This window comes from Pyxicephalus adspersus, chromosome 2, assembly GCF_032062135.1.
Source record: "Pyxicephalus adspersus chromosome 2, UCB_Pads_2.0, whole genome shotgun sequence".
In the NCBI taxonomy this organism is placed as follows: domain Eukaryota; kingdom Metazoa; phylum Chordata; class Amphibia; order Anura; family Pyxicephalidae; genus Pyxicephalus; species Pyxicephalus adspersus.
In genome coordinates, this window is record NC_092859.1 from 85,851,330 (window position 1) to 85,870,871 (window position 19,542).

A 19,542-nucleotide genomic window follows, 5' to 3' on the forward strand; every position below is an offset into this window, starting at 1 on the left:
CTATGCCTAATAATACATTTGCTTGAGTTTTAAAAATACAATAGCTTGAATAGCTTCAACTTTTGAAAATTTGATACACGTTTTTTTCTCGCTTGTTTCCTGTGATATCATTCTCTTTGAGAAGGGATTGCTGCAAAATTCTGCCTAACAATTTTGGCTTTCTTTTTCTAGATTTGTGAATTTAGCACTGAAAGGATGGCAGCATTTGCTGGGAAATGAGAATGATACTGGCGTTGTGCAGGGAACACTGCAGAGGGTTACTGCTCACATGCACTGCTTGCATCAGCACTTGTAGTATTAAAAATAAAGAGGCCCCAATTTTGATCCAAGTCCCTCATTGATTCTAAGCATGCCATGCAAATGAAAGAAATTTGGTCCTCAGCCCTGACATATCTGACTGCAAAGCAAGGAAAGGTTTAAAAACAAACATAAGACACACGTTCCAGTGTCTCCCAGCATCTTCCTGCACTGGAGGCCAGGGCAGTGACATTATCTGGAGATACTGAGGAGCTAAGGATGGAGAAAATAGGTTCTGCTTCTATAGAGAATCTGATGCTTCTGTACACATTGGAAGGAAATGTACAAGGCCTCCAGTTCATATTTGAAGATCCAACTGATGTTCATCATGAGCAATGCAGCAAGCTGCTGTTGGAAAAAGATCTACTAGGAAGAAACCCCCTGTTTATAGCTTGTATCCTTAGTCGTAGTGACATTGTAAGAGCATTAGTTAAGTATAGAGCAAATAATATTCAACAAACAATTCAAGGTTATCCACCATTGCACTGTGCTGCAGCGTTGGGTCAACTAGAGGTAATAAAGACAATTGTAGAGCTAGGAGGGGATATCTTGCTAGTGAATTTCAGAGGTGGAAAGGCATATGTTATATTGTTGATATTGCTGCCAGATATAACAAGACAGGCTGTGCTGATTTCCTCCAGTGGGCTGAGGCCAGACTTGCTCTGAAGAATTACATAAGTTTTGTTCAGCAAACTATGTCTGACCCTGAAAAGGTTCAAGGGAGACTTCATCTTCAAGAAGATAAGCACTTAGCTAATAATTCCTGCAAAGCCAAAAATGAATGGCTAGAGAACAACAAGAATGCAACAACAAAGACTTCGTGCAAAACCTGGAAAGTTCAAGCGAAGATCTACCTTAATCTGCATTTCAGATTTTGTTTGAGTTATATTACACACATATTACTCCTATTGTTGAAGACATTTAATATTTATTGACATTAAAATGTTTACCTTGAAAAAAAAATAATACCCCAATCTTTCCCTATTGTCTTTGCCTAAAAACAAACCACTACCCACCCTCGAAAGGTTGGTTGTGCTGTTGTTGTTGCTTTGCTCACAGGGCGGTGATGAAATAGAAGGCATCTGTGGAGTATTGACAGATAATCGGGCCACTTCCTTGCCAGGATCAAAGTGAGGGAGGTAAATCACAAGTTTGCTTGTGCAGTTCCCTCTTTGACACATGGAGGTAGGCAAGAATTGCTAAATGGAATCAATTGTTAGGAGAGATACAAGTGGGTGTCTTCATCCTCCCAACACAACAGGCAAAAACATGGAGTGGTCAACTGCACCAATACTGATAACCTTTTTTATCCATAAAAGCTTTTTTGTGCCTCTTGAATTATTTTAGCTAATAGGCAGGTTGGAACCTTCATAGCTTTGCAGTTATTATGAAAAGAAAAGTCATGGAAACTATATAAAAAAAGTATAATACCTATAATTATAGTATTCAGTATATGAATTTATTTTATTATTTTGCAAACATTTTTTGTACTAGTCCAGGTGTGCCTATTCTGCAACAGGCAAGGTTGAAGATTTACAAAGAATGTATAAGTCTGGAAAAAAGTGTAATACTATTTATTTTCGTTTGTTTTTATATGTGAAGCTTCTGAACAGTGTTTGTAACACCATCCAACCTAGCTATTAAAGGAATTGATTTTGTTTTCTGGATTAGTAGACGTTTACAAATTTTTCATACAGCCCAGTTCAGAATATGTTAAAAAATATATGTATGCATCTACCATATTTTAATGCATCAAATCTAGGTAGCAGAATTGGACTTGATTTCAGCCTCATTATATCCTCTACACAACAGAACTATGTCTGGTGTATCAAGGGATGTGTTTGCTGATAGGAAACACATTGGGCCTTATTTATTTAGGCTCCCCAAGGCTGGGGAGGATACACTTTCATCAATGAAGTTGGTTGATCCAGCAAACCTGAAATGATCTGGTGCAGGATTCAAAATTGATTGAAAAAAATGCTTTAAATCACCCATTTTACTGTAAAGAAAATATTCCACAAATGACATAATAATATAAAAGATTTCCTATGTGTCCAGAACTGGCCAGCTACCAAATTCAGTCCAAATGCTTCCTACTTCCCGTCTCCAAAAATCCTCCAAAATACACAGAGGGATCTTCATGTAACTTTTGGCTTAGTTGGTGTCAAGTGTCCTAATCTTCAATAATATAACATAATTAGAGTTTTAAATTTAACATATTAGCAATAAATAGGCCTTGTGGAACAATAAGCCGTGGATTGTCAAACCAAGGGTAAAGTTGTTTGACCACAGTAAGAGTAGATGTGTTAAACATAAATCAAACACACCATTTCAAGAGAAAAAACTCATACCAACTGTAAGGAATAGTGGTGGAAATGCTTCTGGGTTGCTAAACTGCTATTGAGCATGGGCAACTGTTATGGCTATGCTTTCTGACACAGGATTACTTGGGTGTGAAGTCAAAGTGTCTCCTGGTCTTCACCAGAGTATCACTTAAGAAATCATGGGCTGGTAACCCTAGTGGCCACAGGACTATTATGCTGCTTGGGGAACACCAGGTCTCTGCCCCTAGGTTTTCCCTAGAAGGGGTTAACAGAACAACTGGTTTGGTGTAGGTATAGCCAGAGATCAGGTACCAGGTAGACTGGAATCTTTGTAAGGAGCATAAACAGCAGGCCAGGGTAGGGCAGGCAGCTGTCGAGAAACAAGGTAAAAACTGTCTTGAGGTCAGGGCAGGTGGCAAGTGAGAATCAAAGAGACAGTCTGAGCTAGGGGCAGGCAGAAGACAAGAAACAGGGTAGAAATTAAATATTCAGAAAGGCAATTAGGCAGAGTACAGTTGGGAAAAGTCACAGATAACACGCTGAGGATCCAGCAATCAAAGCCTATACCTAGAGGGCTTAAATAGGCATAGCAGCCAATAGTAGAACAGCATCATGATCAAGAAGTGATCTGCGACTTGACTACAGGACAATCTCTCTAATCCCATCTAATTGCAGTGCTGGGGATGCTGAAATGGACAGAGTTCATATGACTAAAGGGAGCCTGGGGATGGTACAAGCTGCTAAACAGAGGAGCTGTGAGTAACAGCAACTTGTATTCAATAAAGTGAAACTAAACTGAAAAAAACATTTACTTTTCTTTCATTTGACGGCAGAAAAGCCCGGAGTCGCCATCTTTGTTGGTACTCTTCCTCTCTCTAGCTACGTCATCTGATCTTGCACTGCACAGGCACGAGATCAGGTAACATAGCCTGCTGTAAGGGACTTTTTTAACACCTTTTTTAAAAAAAAAAAAAGGAGTTAAGCCACTTCCCTTCTGTCTTGATCGCTACTTTTTCCTACATCAGGGATTTTTGCTACTTTAGAAAAAATGTTCCTTTTTTTCTAATGTAGGAAAAAGCCCCGATGTAGGAAAAAGTAGCGATCAAGACAAAAAGGAAGTGGCTTTTTTTTTTTAAAAAAGGTGTTTTAAAAAGTAGTTTTAACTTTACATAAAAGGGTTGTCTATCGTTTTTTGTAAAGTAAAAAAATTTGGTGATAGGTCTGCTTTCAGTCAACTTTGAATTCTATATACTAACAGAATTTTGTATGGAGGAGTGGTCAAAAACATCAGTTGGTGTTAGGGAGCAGTTGAACATTTTTTTCACTCCTACATTCTTCTAAAAGGTGCAATACAAGCTTCTTATGCTAAGGGTCTTCTACTTCTACTTAGAGTTGTTACTTATACCTGCATTACCTAATTAAATGCAGTATCTAAGTATATTGCACTGCTTTACTTGTAGCTTTAATAAGTTTCAGCAGTCTTCAAAATGACATGATATCCTATTGTGGTATGGCTTTGACTATGCTGTTTCCTGTGTACAAATAACACCTTTTAACATGTGGCTTTTGTTGCTGGGGGCATGCAATATAATTACTGTAACTGGCTTTTTACCAGCAATTTCCAGTAAAGTCTTGTCTGTGAGTTTTTTTAAAATCCTAATTTAACATGATTGTTAGTACATATATTTATGCAGTATGTTTAAGATTTACATAAAAAAACTAGCATAATTAAAATATTTTAAACAATGTAAAATTTTGCTGTTTGTAATAAATTGTCACAGTGTTTCTATGCGTTTGGATAATCTATTCTAACAACCCTTATATGTACCAAGTAAATCCTCTGACTGCTTTGCCATCAGTTTCCTGGCTTCTTTTTAACTGCATCTCATTTTCTCCTCCCCTTATCTCTATAAAGTGCTTAATGCTTGACATGCAGATCTTTCATCTGATAAATTACATGATACATTACATAATGCATTATCTGTCTACCTTGCCTTACCAACACTTCCTGTCTAGCTCTATCCTTTGTTACTATGTTCCCTAAGACACTAGAATTACCAATAGCAAGACATATTCTAGTTGGTAGAAGATGCGGCACTGTGACCCAGACGATTTGGTTATGTATACAGATGCCAAGGCCTTGGAATGCATTTGATCATAGAGGTGAATTATTCTTTTATGAACCTAAATGACCAAGGTTCACATATCCATCTCCTAATTTGTGGTGTATCATAGCATTGATAGTGCTATTTTTTATAACATTGAAGAACACAAGCATGCACTTATTCACTAAATCGCCAAAATCCATTCTGCAACCCAGCCTGCCAAGCCTGGGCTTTTGGTGTGTCCCTGCACCTTTAAAGTAGGATAGGCACCATCCAGGTATACTAGCTCCGATCTATTCATTGATATATAAATTAAGAAGTTATCATGGTTTTAGAGTTCAAGTACTTTACTGTTACAATAATTTTTATTGAAGAGTTCAAGTACTTTACATACTTTACAAAGGGGCCTTTACAAGGCAGTTTGGCTTCCACTTCCACAAGATTTATGCTACCAAAATTTCTGTTGGTAATGTAAAAAGTTGAGATGGTGGCCCAGATTTATTTAAGTTCGCCAAGGCTGGAGAGAATACACTTTCATCAGTGAAGCTGGGTGATCCAGCAAACCTGGAATGGATTTGGACCAGGATTGAAAACATTTGCTAACAAATAGCTATCAAATAGCTTGATTTTAGGAAATCCATTCCAGGTTTACTCAATTGCTCAGCTTCACTGATGAAAGTGTATTCTCTCCAGCCTTGGAGAACTTTAGCAAATCAGGGCCGATGTGTTTTTGCAGATGGACTGGTAAGTGAGCTGGGAAACCTTGTATTGTTCTGCCTGTCTTTTAACCAGATTCCCCTTGCTCGGAGATGGTCACATCTGCTATTTAGACTGACTGCACCTGAACTTTTATCTGCTTTCAAACCTTCAAGCAATCTGCTACACAGGCTGCCTCCAATGTCTGTTGTTCAAATACATTTGGCATAATATCTACCTAAATGAAAGTTTTGTCTGAGGGCTGGATTATCTCTTCTAATGGCCCATATGCAGATATGCAGACTTATTTTTTGAGGTTCCTGTTGCTGCCAATTTTTTAAAATGTTCCCTGTTATATAGGGTGCTTATAGTGTTACCATGGCCTGGTTTGCTGCTCCAACTTCTAAAGCAGAGACCCAACTTTCTACCCTGCATTCATCTGCCAATATTTAATTAACTTCCCAGTCTGCCCATTCTGCGTCTGGCAAAGTTCAATTCTGCTGGGGTTCTGCCTTTTGAATAGCAACCTCCTGCTCAATACTCTGTTTGGGGGAATCTGCTACAAATATATCTGTCAGTGTTGCTTTAGTTATCCTTCTCAGGGCTCTGCTTAAAGAGCTCCCAACCAGCTTATCTTCGCTGAAGTCATGTCTACCTCACAGATGTCCACTTTTAAAATAATATAAGTTTGGTCTAAAAAAATAGACCAGAAAGCCACTTTTCAAATGTAATCCTCATCAGGGGTCAACCCAGAACTTTGCTAAAGAGTGCTAGTCTTATGCATGTAGTTTCAGCTGCAAATATCCAGTGCAGGCAGTACTACAGTTTTTTAGGGTAGTAGTACTAATTGGAAGCTTGATAGCCCAGACAAGCTCTGGTACCTGAGCTGAATAAGTCCTTATCCTATTTAAACTACTTTCTGACTTCTGTGACTAGAACATTGGGTGCCTGGTCTCTGGTACCTTGTTTTCTGTGTTCCTGGTTACTGATCTGTCAGATTCTAGGCCTTTGTTTTAATGTTCTCCCTGGTACTACTGTGCTGTGTCATATCTTGATCTTGATACCTGGCCCAAACTTACATCAACAGCCTTGAACTCCAGATATCTGCTATGTCTGGGCATCTGTATTGATACAGCTTCTGTTGAGTGGCTTCATTTTATTTGTATGCCTTTTTAGTGTGCCATTTTCCTTTTCTACACTCCTAAAACCCATTGCACATTTTTTATCAATATTTTTTTGCTCTGGGGCCACCTGTTTCAATTTACTGCTAGAAGATGAGCTCGGGTCAGAAGACAATCAAGATACTACAGTGAAAAAGGCTAAGGTTTTAGGAAACACAACTAAAATAACTTACATGACCAGAATGTGTGTACTATAAATCACAGGTAAACTAAACAGTGAGGTTGGAAGCGGACGAACTAATGAAGTCAAAAAGACTGGTCCCGGATACTTTCAGTCAGAAGATCATACAAACTACTATTCTGATTACAAAAATAAAGGATGGCCAGCATGCAGTTTGTTTTGTTTACTTGCATGCATTTACACATTATTTCCAAAAAACACACATTGCTTGTTTTATGTTACTATTACTTTTTATGGGAACCAAAACACAAACTGAACACAAAATGAATGCAGTCTCTGTACTCTAGGTATTCTAGGTACTGCAAAGCAACACAGAAGTATAAGGAGGCCCGATAACTGCTATGGGTCACACTGTTTGAAGCCCTAGCATAATAGCTATGTTTATGGAGAAGATCTGCTAAAAATGTTAGGTAACAGAAGGACTCATGTATCCACACACCAATTTAGTTACCTTTGAAAGATCTAACATTTGGATACTGGAGTATTGCTTGGAATGGAGTATGTAAATTATACCCAACTAAATCTAACTGATCCTTTATATATTTATATATTAAAGGAAAAAATAGAGTGTTTCTGTTATGTGTCATATACTCCACAAATACAAATTTCATAATTTGTTCATTGGAAAGGAAATTGATAACAGAGGCAGCTGAAGTGATATAATATTTATTGCCAATGCAAAATTACAACAACAACAAAAAAATAAAATAAAATAGAATGAAATAAAAAACACAAAGAGGGACCCCTCAAACAATAGTAAACATACAAAGATCTCTTACTATAAATACAAATGTAAAAGCTACATCAAAACCAGCCCATAGGGATTACATCTGCCTCTTTTATGTTCAATATCTACATAAAAGATAAATTAAAATTAGAATACGAGTAACAGTTTCAAAGGAATGGGATCATTACATATCAATGGAGAAAATAGAGGTTTATGATTCACATAAAATTTATGATAGGCAGACATGTAACTCCTGTCAAATTACATTATCAAAACCTGGAAGGTAGGAAGGTGCAATTAGGGTGAATATAGTAGTAAATATACTTTAGACCAGGCCTAGGTGGAACTCATACTCCGATGATTTTTAGAACTGCCTTTAATAGCACCATATTACAAAGAATTTTGTACAATTCCTCTAATGCTGGAAGTAAGATCCTCTTTTTTTAAGACTTTAAAGGAGAATGTGTTAGTGCAGTGATAAGAAAGCAGGGTCACCTGGTATATGGCAATCAGTAATTTTTGTGTGATTGTCTTTACTATGTCCCAAAATTATTTCAAAACAGGGTATGACCAGAATTTATGTAACATTGTACCTACCTTCCTATTACATGTCTACAACATAGATTAGGAACAATGCAATTGTTTTGGCATTCTTTACCATCGTATTACAATCCTTTAGCCCAACACATGGAATCTACTAGTAATAGAAGACTTAAGAGTTCTGCTGATCTGTATTAAGATGTTAAGAAAAAAAAAAGTAGGGTGGGCCCCACCACTACCCACACAAAGCGACTCAAATATTGTCAAAGAGCAGAAAAAAAACAATACCCTGGAGGGAGAGTGTGTATTAAATAAGACAACTAAAAAGATCTCCAATAATCCAGGTAAAGAAATGTCATGAGAGGAAAATTTAATCACCATAATCATACATGACCAGCAGACACGATGTTGAAAATGTTGAGCTCATGCAAAGACCAGAAGAAACCAGTTTAGTGAATCCCAGGTCCACTACTCCAGGTTGGAAAGATTGATTATCCAAAATGAAAAAATATGGGGTTTGTATTTGTGAAGATATGTACTTGATACATATGCCAGGTAAGCCTTATTGTAGGGTATCATTTAATCCCTAGGGAGATAGGATACTTCAACCATGACACGAGGTATAACTCACTTAACAATTGCTAGACCAACACCCACTGTTTGTGTTCAGAATGACAACACCAGTCCACCACCCTAGCCAAGTTTAGGGCAACATAGTACAGCATAACGTTTAGGTCCCCCAAGCTGATTTGGAATGACAGAGTAGCTTGTAAATCATGCAAGAGCTTTTGTTGCACTATATAAAACTGAAAATGTGTTGAAGGTTTGTAAAAAGGATTGATGAACCTGTAAGAAACGTTTGTAGGAGGTACAAGATCCTTGGCAGTATATTCATTTTAGGAATATGTGCATGGGCAAACCATGTGAACATACCAGATTCCCACTGTTAAAAGTCTGACTTTATCTTAGAAAGTAAAGGAATTGGAACTGATCAGTAGGCCTCGTTGGCCGATCTAATGAAAAATATTTGACTGAAGAGCTCCTGAACATCTATCCAGGGAAAATTGTCCACTGCTCAATAGGGAGTTATGGAGCTTTACAAAGATGTCAAAAAAGTTTTTTTTTTAACCAAACTAGGGAGGGGATTTAATTGACAAAGTTCTTTTTATTGCTTCCCATAGTTTGTCAAGTGAAATGGGGGCCTGAAGGGATAATAGATGACGGATTTGTGATTTAAGAAAATAAGCCCTTATAAAATCAACTGTGGAGGACTGGGAATAAAAGGTGCTATTCTGAATATCATAAAGCTCCATAAATAAGTTGCGGAATGTTGCTGCATTATCTTTGATATGATGATGTTTCTGTCTTGTGGAACAAAGCATGTTCCCTTTTCCAATGGAAAGAATTATCTAGCATTCTGCTACTCTTAATGCAGAACTAATTAATGAACTCCTGATACTTGCCAACATAGTCTTAGCTTTCACCAGGAAAAGGGAAGCCAACTTCTTTCCCACATTTCTGTCAAGGTAATGTTTATGCATAGGTTCTAGAGTCTAGACTTAGGAAAACAGATCAGATATTTCATGCTAGCAGGATCCTTTGAGTCTAGACCCATGCTTAATAAACAAAGCCCAAACCATGGGTCTGATTTAATAAAGTTCTCCAAGACTGGAGAAGATAAACTACTAAGGGAGAGCCTGAGTGATTCAACAAACCCGGAATGTATCTGGTCCAGGATTAAAAACATTTGCCAACTAAAAGAAATAGATTTTTAAGAAATTTACTCCAGGTTTGCTGGATCAGACAAATTCTCCCATAGTCCATCTTCTTCTATTACCAGGATGTAGGCAAGGTGTGTGCCAGGGTAATATGCAGGACTACTGGGATATAGTCAGAGAACATTATATTACTAGTTGAGATTGTAGTAACCCTTGGGAGGTGTAAATGAATCTTTAGGTGATTTATTAGTAACCTCCATTTTATTTAACCAATACTTTAAAAAAAATCCCTTGTTCTCCAATCTGCTAGATATCTAGCCTAAGTCATTTCTGGGTCTTGCCCCACACTCTCCATTTCCACCGTACATAAAATCCATGAAGTCTGACAATAATGACAATTGAGGAACAGGCTTTAAGTGTCTGAAGTACACCAGTATAAGTACTGCGCAAAAGAATTTGGAACACAAAGCTGGAGGTGTAACAGTTTTTCTTTTTACTCTTTTAAAGCTCACATGTTGTTTGACGTGAAGTCATCTGTTTAAAGGCAATGCTAAAACGTTTTCCAGCTCATAAACATACAAATGTAGTCCATGTTGATCAGTGCAAGTGGTGATTCACAAAATAACAACTAAAACAAATAAACATAAAAAATATGGAGCTACATTGTAATACTGATAATAAATATAAATAGCTATGTTCATATATATTATGATAAGTAGCTTTTTGTTCTTATCCTAAGTAATTCTTCATTTTGCTCCATAAATTATTCTTTTGCAGTATAGATGTCCATTTAAAGAACTAGAAACACATCTGCAGCATGGCAGGGAAGTAATAACCAAATATCAGCATTACTTTAACACATTTTTCTTGCTAACACAAGTAACACATTTTTCTCCCTCGTGGAAGTTATTGTTACTTTGGCTCCTTGGGATAGATGGTAGGTGCATATAGATAATTAATTTATATTAAGATAACCCTCTTACAGTCTTTGACACAATTCAAACTGAACATATTATGAAAAAATGCATAGTTAATGATAAACAGACCTGGAGATAAAGACAGCTAATATTACATGCACATTTTGCCTTTAAGTACCCTAATCCTTTCTACATTTCAAGTTTCATTATTGGTCCATCATTAAAACAGATGGCCTCTATGTCCGAAATGGAGTTTTTGGGCTCCCTAAGGACAGTTCCATCTTGTGCCATTTTTTATTAGGTTTGTATTGTCCAAGGTTTTGATATCTTTACTTTAAAGTGTAATTTATGGCCAAGGCTTCTTTCTAGATTAAAGGTTGTCTTGTTTTTATTACTCTATCTCAATGTTTAACCTATAATGTAGATTAACCCAAAGTTTTAATTAGGATTGGAGAGAAAACACCTTTCAAAGTGGCATTTCACTAACTTTTGACAAAACTTCCATAACTTTTTTCCCACTTTGGGACATGGTTTAAGTGAGCAGGAACCAACTCCAACTGGGGATAAAGACATTCATGAAAATCGGACAGAGGTTCTGGTCCTTATCCACTGTATCTGATGCAAAAAAGGGTATTGCCAGAGTCCTAATTTAAGTCCTATTTACATGTTTTAAAAGTACTTTGTTGGAATCCTTTTGGCAATGAAACTTTTTCTGTATTCTTCCATATTCCATTAATACTTTTCCAGATAATGTAATTTGTAAACTGTCATATAGAATACACATATTGTGAAGTATGTCCTTTATGTTCCATTATAATAGGCCAGAAGTTTCTTCTGCGGACCGTAAAAATCTTTGGAGTATGTCAAGTTCAAAAAAAAGTTTTTCCTGTACTTTTGCAGGTCTCTGGAATAAAAAAACAAGTACATAAATGTAAATATATACATGTACACAATCTGATCTCAAACATATTTTGAAAAACTGTGCATTGGTGTGAATGTCCGACCGCAATCAAACAAAAAAGAGACTTGGTAATTAACAAATGGAGTCAACTTGAAAGTACCCAAGTGATGGGGAGAAATACTCACTTTTCTGGTATCAGGTATATTAAATATATTTTCCCCTGCAAAATTCCAAGTGCCACAGCTATCTGAAAATTTTGGGTGTGTCAGTATGTCTCTTGCTGGCCACTGCGGTTTCAGCTGACCAGTGGATCATCACAGTCACTAATATCTGATACATCAGATAGCAGCTGAACTTAGAGCTCTGCAGAGGTGCAAAAATTCAAAAGGCCATTCACCAAACACTGAATATTCCTCATCTTCACTTTCAGGGTATTTTTAGTTTGTTTTCGTCAACTGTTTGGGTCACTTTAAAGAAACTGCTTTAGTTAGTGAAATACAATGATAAAAACAGCTCCCAATCTTTAAACAAATGACCTTTTATTTTTTTTTATATTGCAGTTTTTAAAGTGACCTGTTGGTGTTCACATGTTTTAGTAGATGAAATATACCATATCAGAAGAACCATTGGTTCAGCTTGCACAAAAAAACAATTATGTATGACAACACCAACCCAGATTAGCAAATAATCAATTCCCTGTACACTGAATTTAGTTATAATTCATTCATCATTTTATGAACGAAGGTGGCTTTCTGCATATTCTTTATTATATTAGGGAATAGAAATGTAAATGTATTTTGTGTAAGGTAAATAAAAATATTTCATACAAATAAGATTCTCACAGGCAGTCAGCAGGTGAAGCTCTCAGTTCCTTTTCATTTATTTTCCAGTTTCCCCCTAAAACCTGTTGTAAAAAGTATTTTGTTTACAGAGCTCAAGATGAATTTTAAACATGCAACTGAATGTGTCAGAGCATTTACAAGTCCCTTATCAGACAGCTCCATCCACGGTTTCAGTAGGAAACAGTTTTCCTAAAAAGGAACTTGTAGGGCCAGACTTCCCAGTTGGACCTAACAACAAAAGCTACATACCCAGGCAACCCGTGCAAAGGACAGGGATGGATTAGGGGATAATGGGGCCATAGGCAAGGAAGCAGCTTTGGCCCCCTCATCCATTCTACTGACTTTAATGAGCTTTGCTATAGTCAAAGTAAAAGCCACTTTATTTTCATTATCTATGCTGACATGGATCCTGCTATCAAATTCCAGCTGCCCACAAATGCAGAGATTGTCTCTTTAAATCTTGATGGTTCTGTAATCCCACACACAGCTTTATGGCCTTTAAACCTGCTATTTGAAAAATGTGTGTATTCACTATGTCACTTTCAATATCACATAAAAAGATCCTTTTTCTTTCTATATAATCTTTTCTTTTCCCATGACACTTTTTGTTCTCCATGGCAGTCCTCTGCTTTTCTTTTTCTGCTTATTGACAGTAGTTCACCTATTTGCCTCACAAACTGCCTGGAATACGTTACCAGGATTTGCTTCCCTGTTGGCGAGAGAGTTTTAAGCACTATTTGGTCAGCTCTTAGGGTGATTTTGCTGGTCCGATCCAGTTTGGACAGATTACCAGTCTTTTGAAATCTACACCACAAACCATGTTTTAAATAATTTGGTGATCTTTATAAATCCCTTGCCAAACTCCAAACCACCCACTGCCTTGTTTATGAGAGCATTCATTTACAGAAAAACAACATGTTTTACCATGTTTCTTTTGGGGTATGTTCCCACACATCCTCTTGGCATCTCCAGTAATTATGGTGACTATATTCAAGGGGTTGGCAATTGATTTGAAAATTTTGTTAGCTATAGCCATTACTACAATTTTATTACAATAGCTCAACCTTCTACAGTGGTACCTCGGTATTGATCCACTTTGGAATAAGTCCAACTTAGTATAAGTCCTGTTTGGACACGAAAAAATTTTGCTTGGTATACAACCTTTGTGCTAGAACTTGTATGGGTCCAAATTAATCATAACATCGCGCACTACCCTACCTATTTACCTCTCTCGAGACAAAGCCGCAACTGGTCACGAACGTCAGTACGCCAGTTGCTACCATTCAGCGAACAACCCGCGCTATAACTCTCTGTGAATTACATCAACACAACACAACATCTCCTCCTCCTCCCTTCTCAGCACCATCCTAGTAGGCACTCGACTCTTCTCAGCAAGGTAAAGTAAGGTTAAATTTTCATTTATTTCATCTAATTCCTTTTCTATTTATGTATTTTAGTATTAACCTTCCTAGCAGTTCATTTCTTTCCAGTTTTACATGTCTAAAAGTGGTACATTGTTTTTCATGAAAATTTATTTTAAAGGTTAAAAAAATAGTATGAGTATAATAAAGTTTGAAACACAAAATCATGTAAAAATAATAAATTGAATATATTAAAAAATCTATATTTTTAAAAAAATACATAATATACTCATACTAATATATATACTGTAAAATAAATGTTCTTGAAAACAATGTACTGCTTTTACACATAAAAATCCAATGTAGTGCATTCAATACAGAATAACTGTATACAAATACAAATGGATTTTGAATTTCCCACCCTGCCCCGCCAGCAACGTACACACGTACCAACGTCACCGGGAACTCCCGGTGACTCATCGGATGCAGAAGGCGGCCGGAAGAAGAGAGAAGAAAAGAAGGCAGAGATCGCGGCGATGGACGATGTGGGACCCCGGTGGATCAGGTAAGGCTGTATTTAATATTGTGTGACTCAGGGTTACCACTTTTAGCAACTTTTTTCTACCGGAGTCACACTCGGGGTTACCTCTAGGGAGGTTAAGCAGTGTTTAAATTATTTCATACAGCCCCATCAATGTATAATATGCCAATAACAATAGTATTTTTTTTCATGGGAATGGATTAGTCATTTGCCTTTTATTTCTTATGGAAAATATTTGTTTGGTATAAGTTCTATTTGGTATAAGTCAAAGGACCTGGAACAGGTTTAGGACTTATACCAAGGTACCACGGTATTTTTAAATTACATAGGTATGATTCCAGTTAGAACATTTCTACCTATTTATTATTTGTATGGCCTTAATTTTTTAAAAAAAACTTTTCTTGTCCTGTTTTCTTTTAAAATGTAAAACTAGAATATCCAGAATCCGAGCATATTTATTGGATATTATTTCCTGATAGTACGCACCAACTTATATCCATGTTTTCCTGTTGTTGTTTTTATGTGCCTGGGGAATCAATAAACATTATGTTAAGCTCAGTGGTGACTTAATCACTTTCATGACGAATTAGTCTTTAAACTGGATGCACGTTATGTCCATCTATGGCTTTACTAACAATAAAAGTTGACCTAACATTTTTACAGTACAGGCAGCTGGGACAAGAATTTTAATTTTTTCAGCTTAAACCTAAATTTAGCATGCTATTTGTAGCTCTTGGTTTATTCAAAGTAGATTGGAATTTTGAAATTGATACACAAAGCTTTTGGAATCTTGGTAACATTTTACATCTTATTTTGACTATGGATTTGTATCCCCATTGCTAGAAAGTTGGAAAGTGTAAGGGCTCCCAAAAAGGACACCCCCTTTCAAAACACAGCTCTCCAGTGTTAACAGATGCTGTGGGAGTTGTTTGGCACTTGTGGTGCTCAGGGAGGGTTGCTGGCATAGCATGTCCAATCCACCTGACATTTAGTGGCACAAGCAATTGGTGTCTATCTCTATATTGTGTAGTTGTTCAATAGAGGTCTTATGGGGCCTTTCCACCAAGCACCGGCTCTTTCCTTAGAAGTTACTTGAAGCACCATCACCTGAAAACAATTTTCCTTACGAATAAATTAATGATTCTGTACATGGGATACTAAAAGGTTATTATAATACAGTATTTATGTCGCGCCAAAAGATTATGCAGCTCTTTACAAAGTCCATGGTCATGTCACTAGATGTCCCTCAATGGGGCTCACAATCAAATGCCCCTACCTCAGTCATATGTTAATGTCTTTATGTATGTTAATCTCTAACACAGGCTAAGGTCCATTAACCTAACTGCATGCTTTTTTGGGAATGTGGGAGGAAACGAGAGTACTCGGAGGAAACCCACACAAACACAGGGAGAACCTGCAAATTCCATGCAGATAGTGTTCTGGTCGAGATTCAAACATGGGATCTAGCACTACAAAGGGCAGAGTGCTAACTTCTAAGCCACTGTGCTGCCCGAAGGTTATAGTGAACCAATTCCCAGATATTGAACTCACATATTAAATGTGGGGGGGTGGAGATCTGGGAGTCTCCTTATTAAAGGGGGCTTCCAGATTCCAAAGTCCTGCTAAAAACGCTTGTGAAAGCCTCCATTGAGTTCAATGTGAGAGTTTTTTGGTGTTTTCCCGTGTTTATCCTGCGTTTTAATTTTTTTGAACGTTGCAAGCAACGTTTAAGATAAAGCTCATAAACGTGCCTGAAGGAAATCCTGGTGTAGATTAGCCCATTGGAATGCATGGGAATTTCAAAAATGGGCTTTAAAAGCCTCAGGTTAAATGCTTAGGAAACAGTCCGTGTAGACTAAGCCTTAGAATGTGATGTGCAATGCAGAAGCTTGGTGCACATGCATCACAGTGTTTATCTACAGATGAAAATGTTTGACTAATAGGAAAAATATTATCAATCTATTTAGAACAGTTTTGACTAGGTTAGGTACACATGTGCAATAAGAATCTTATGTGTTTACAGGGCTCATCTTCTATCATTCGAACGACCGTCCTGGCAGATCCACGGACAAAGGATGACGAACGATCATAATGGAAGTGAAGTGGGAGAGAGCACAGCTCCATAGAGCAGAATGGTGCTGTATGTACAACACTTGATCAAGCGTCGTGTAGTTGTTGGAACTGATCGTGAAAGATCCTTTCCAACGACAATTATTGCACGTGTGTACATATAACTCCATTATAATATACACATAACTCCATATACATATGATTGTTACCCAGGATGAATGGTCAAGTTCACCATGGGAAAAATGTTTTGCCTGTGTACAGAGGTCCCCGGACATCACTCATCGATACACCCTATCAGTTTTATGAATGATCAATCAGAAATGACTAGTGTGCTACATGCCCATTCTCCCCCCTCCCCTCTCTATAGAAAGGAATGATGCTATGTATAGAACGCTAGTTTATTCATCCATTACTAGAAATAAGCAGGAAAGATCAATTCCCGTGACAGACATCTGACGTATGTTTGACGTCCGTACAGGGCTTTAGGCAATAATCAGAAAGGTATTAACTACATACTTCCTGGGGTTAAAGGAAAAGTATAGTATATCTAAAGTATGCGCATATTTTGGTTGTCATTGAAGTTTTTTACCTTGGAGCAATTTTTATATAAGTCTTACATTTTACAACATTTTTGTTATTGTACTAAGTATTGAGTAAGTTAAACACCATGGATTTTAACCAAGAACCTAATTTGGCTGCTCTGCGTACCATTATCATTTTCATTACAAATTATACACATAAACTAGACATTATCATATATTGATATGGTATTTGTACATCAAGCAGGTCTTTTTTTAATCGCATCTTAAACAAAATAAAAATAAACATATACATTCCCTTAAATATCCTAAATGTTTTCATTGCCAAGGATGTAAGAGTAAGAAAAACAGAACTTTTTGCAGGAGGCTGGCTCGACATTTACCCTTACTATTGTCTACATTGAGCAATGATATGGGACGATAATTTGAGCAATACCTGTCATCTTTACAACTCTTTGGGATAACTGTTAAATGTGCTTCAGTAAACATAGTGGTGGGAGATGATGAGTTTGAGAGAGAGTTCAAAGCCTGTAAAAGAGGTGTTGTCAAAATATGTGCATACGATTTAAAATAATGAGAAGGGAGTCCATCGGGACCCGGGCTTTAACTCGCCTTGAGTTGGGATAATACTAACTTCAGCTCAGCTTCCATTAAAGGTGATTCTAAGGCCTCTGCTTCCGCTCTGCGCGATGTAGGAAGGCCACTTTGTGATAGGTACTGATTTATGCAATGGGTCCTAGAGTCTGTATCCTGTCTCTGGGATTGTGTGGGCAGAAGAATATAAAGCTTAGAGTAAAAGGAGTAAAACTCGGCTGCTATATCTTGTGCTATTTGTAGTTTGTGGCCTTTGGTATTAATTATTTCATGTATATGAGACAATGCTTTTAAATCCCGAAGTTTCCCAATTTTGTATTTCACGTTTGTAGAATAATTTAGTGCGAAAGAAAACTTTCCTCCTCGTTTTCTCCTCCAGTTGCTTTTTAAGATCTGGTCTAGCTTGCAAAAGGGGTTTACCCTTACTATTAACTCATGGTTGATGAAGCACTTAGGTGGTTCCAGGCATTTGACAGTCTCACAATTAGATGTAATTAGAAGCCATCAAGCACATCCACAAAATTTGTATTCTCCCGTGCTGAAAACACCAATACTTAACTGACTCCTCTGCCAGCATCCTTTTCTCAGTGTATTTTCTCACTTTTAGGGGCCCAGCTTCCTGATTTCCTCCCTGGTAAAGAGGATTATCCTATGGCACCTCTGCCACCTCACCACTGATCAACAAACCCATTCATACAAATAAAGCAAGAGAAGTAAGGACACTAACAACTAAAAATTAAAATAATAAATAAATCACTGCTGGAGCATTACCTAAAATATAATAAATATTACATAGTCTGAAAGCAGAAAAACTGCAGAAAAAAAGTTGTTGCACAGCATTTGCACTTTTACCAATGTAATGTATTTCTTTTATAATATATATCGAGTCTTTCCCTAAGTATCTTTTTTTTGTTAGGTGTTTTCAAAAAAATTCATTATTTCAAGAGAAATGTGCATTTTATCAGTTAACCAATGCTAGCAAACAAAAGTGACAATGTATTTTGGTGGGAAAATGAGACAATGCTAAAGAAGGAAAGGGAAAGGTGGAAAAAAGGTTAATACCATACTCCACATTCTGCTCTATTTCCAATATATTTTTCAAGCATTCATATTTTTATTCTAAGATCACGGGAGAGACTGCTTTAGGCCCTAAGTCCTTCAATTTATATTTACATTGAAAAGGTATATGTTTGGAAATATATGGTGATGACCTATACACATAATGATATAACATATTACCACTCTGTAGTATTATTTTTTTAATATATATCCCTAACAATTTCAATAAACATTACGGAAACAAAAAAAAAAGGAAATACTGAAACATAACTTACATTTTTCTTTTCAAGTTTTAACCGGCTTAACTGGCAATTTATTATTGATGTTGCATTTAAATCCATATTCTTATTGTAATTTCGGCACTAAAAAACAAAACAATAAATCAAGTTAAAAATATAAATGCTTGCCCCATGACGAAAAATGTGAATCCTCATGATAAGATCATAAGTGATATATGCTGCCAGTTATGTTTAATCAAATTCTGTGCTTTAGTCAGAATAACTAAGCTATCATAAAACACAATCTATCATTAAAGTGCCTGACTTATTGAAAGCTAATGTAATGTTTATGTAAACCCTAACAGTGAACATCTGTTATCTGTTCTCTATTGTCTGTTAAATTTACCAATTAATGTGTTTTGCTATATTCATATTTCAAGTGCCCAGTGCCTTGTATGATACAGAAAACAGGAATACAAAGCATTATTGGGCACTCCCAATAACTCTCTACACTATAAGTTCCAATGTTAAAAAAACAGCCTCTTCCCCACATCTGTTCCCCCAAAAGGTATGTAGATAATTGTTGGGGGACTTCCTGAGTGATGACATCCTGAAACCCATTCCACTCCACTCCCCTCCCCTCTGGCTGGATTGGTGTTTTTCCTCCCTAGGTCTTTTTTGATGACAACGCAAGTACTAAGTTTGGCAATCTTACTTCTAATCTAAAGGGC

At 36.8% G+C, this 19,542-nt stretch overlaps 1 protein-coding gene and 1 pseudogene across 1 annotated transcript in view; one reads left to right on the forward strand and one right to left on the reverse strand.

Moving 5' to 3' along the window:
- Positions 1-516: 516 nt before the first annotated feature.
- On the forward strand, positions 517-1,232 carry LOC140322459 (ankyrin repeat domain-containing protein 45-like; annotated as a pseudogene).
- Positions 1,233-10,511: 9,279 nt separating this feature from the next.
- Positions 10,512-19,542, reverse strand: part of LOC140323907 (uncharacterized) — a 29,116-nt gene continuing 20,085 nt past the window's right edge. The window contains exons 10-11 of the mRNA XM_072401325.1: positions 18,869-18,955; positions 10,512-11,590 (exon numbers count right to left, since the gene is read on the reverse strand). Of these exons, the coding sequence (XP_072257426.1) occupies positions 11,498-11,590; positions 18,869-18,955 (180 nt within the window). The 3' untranslated portion in view covers positions 10,512-11,497. The remainder of the gene's footprint in view (positions 11,591-18,868; positions 18,956-19,542) is intronic.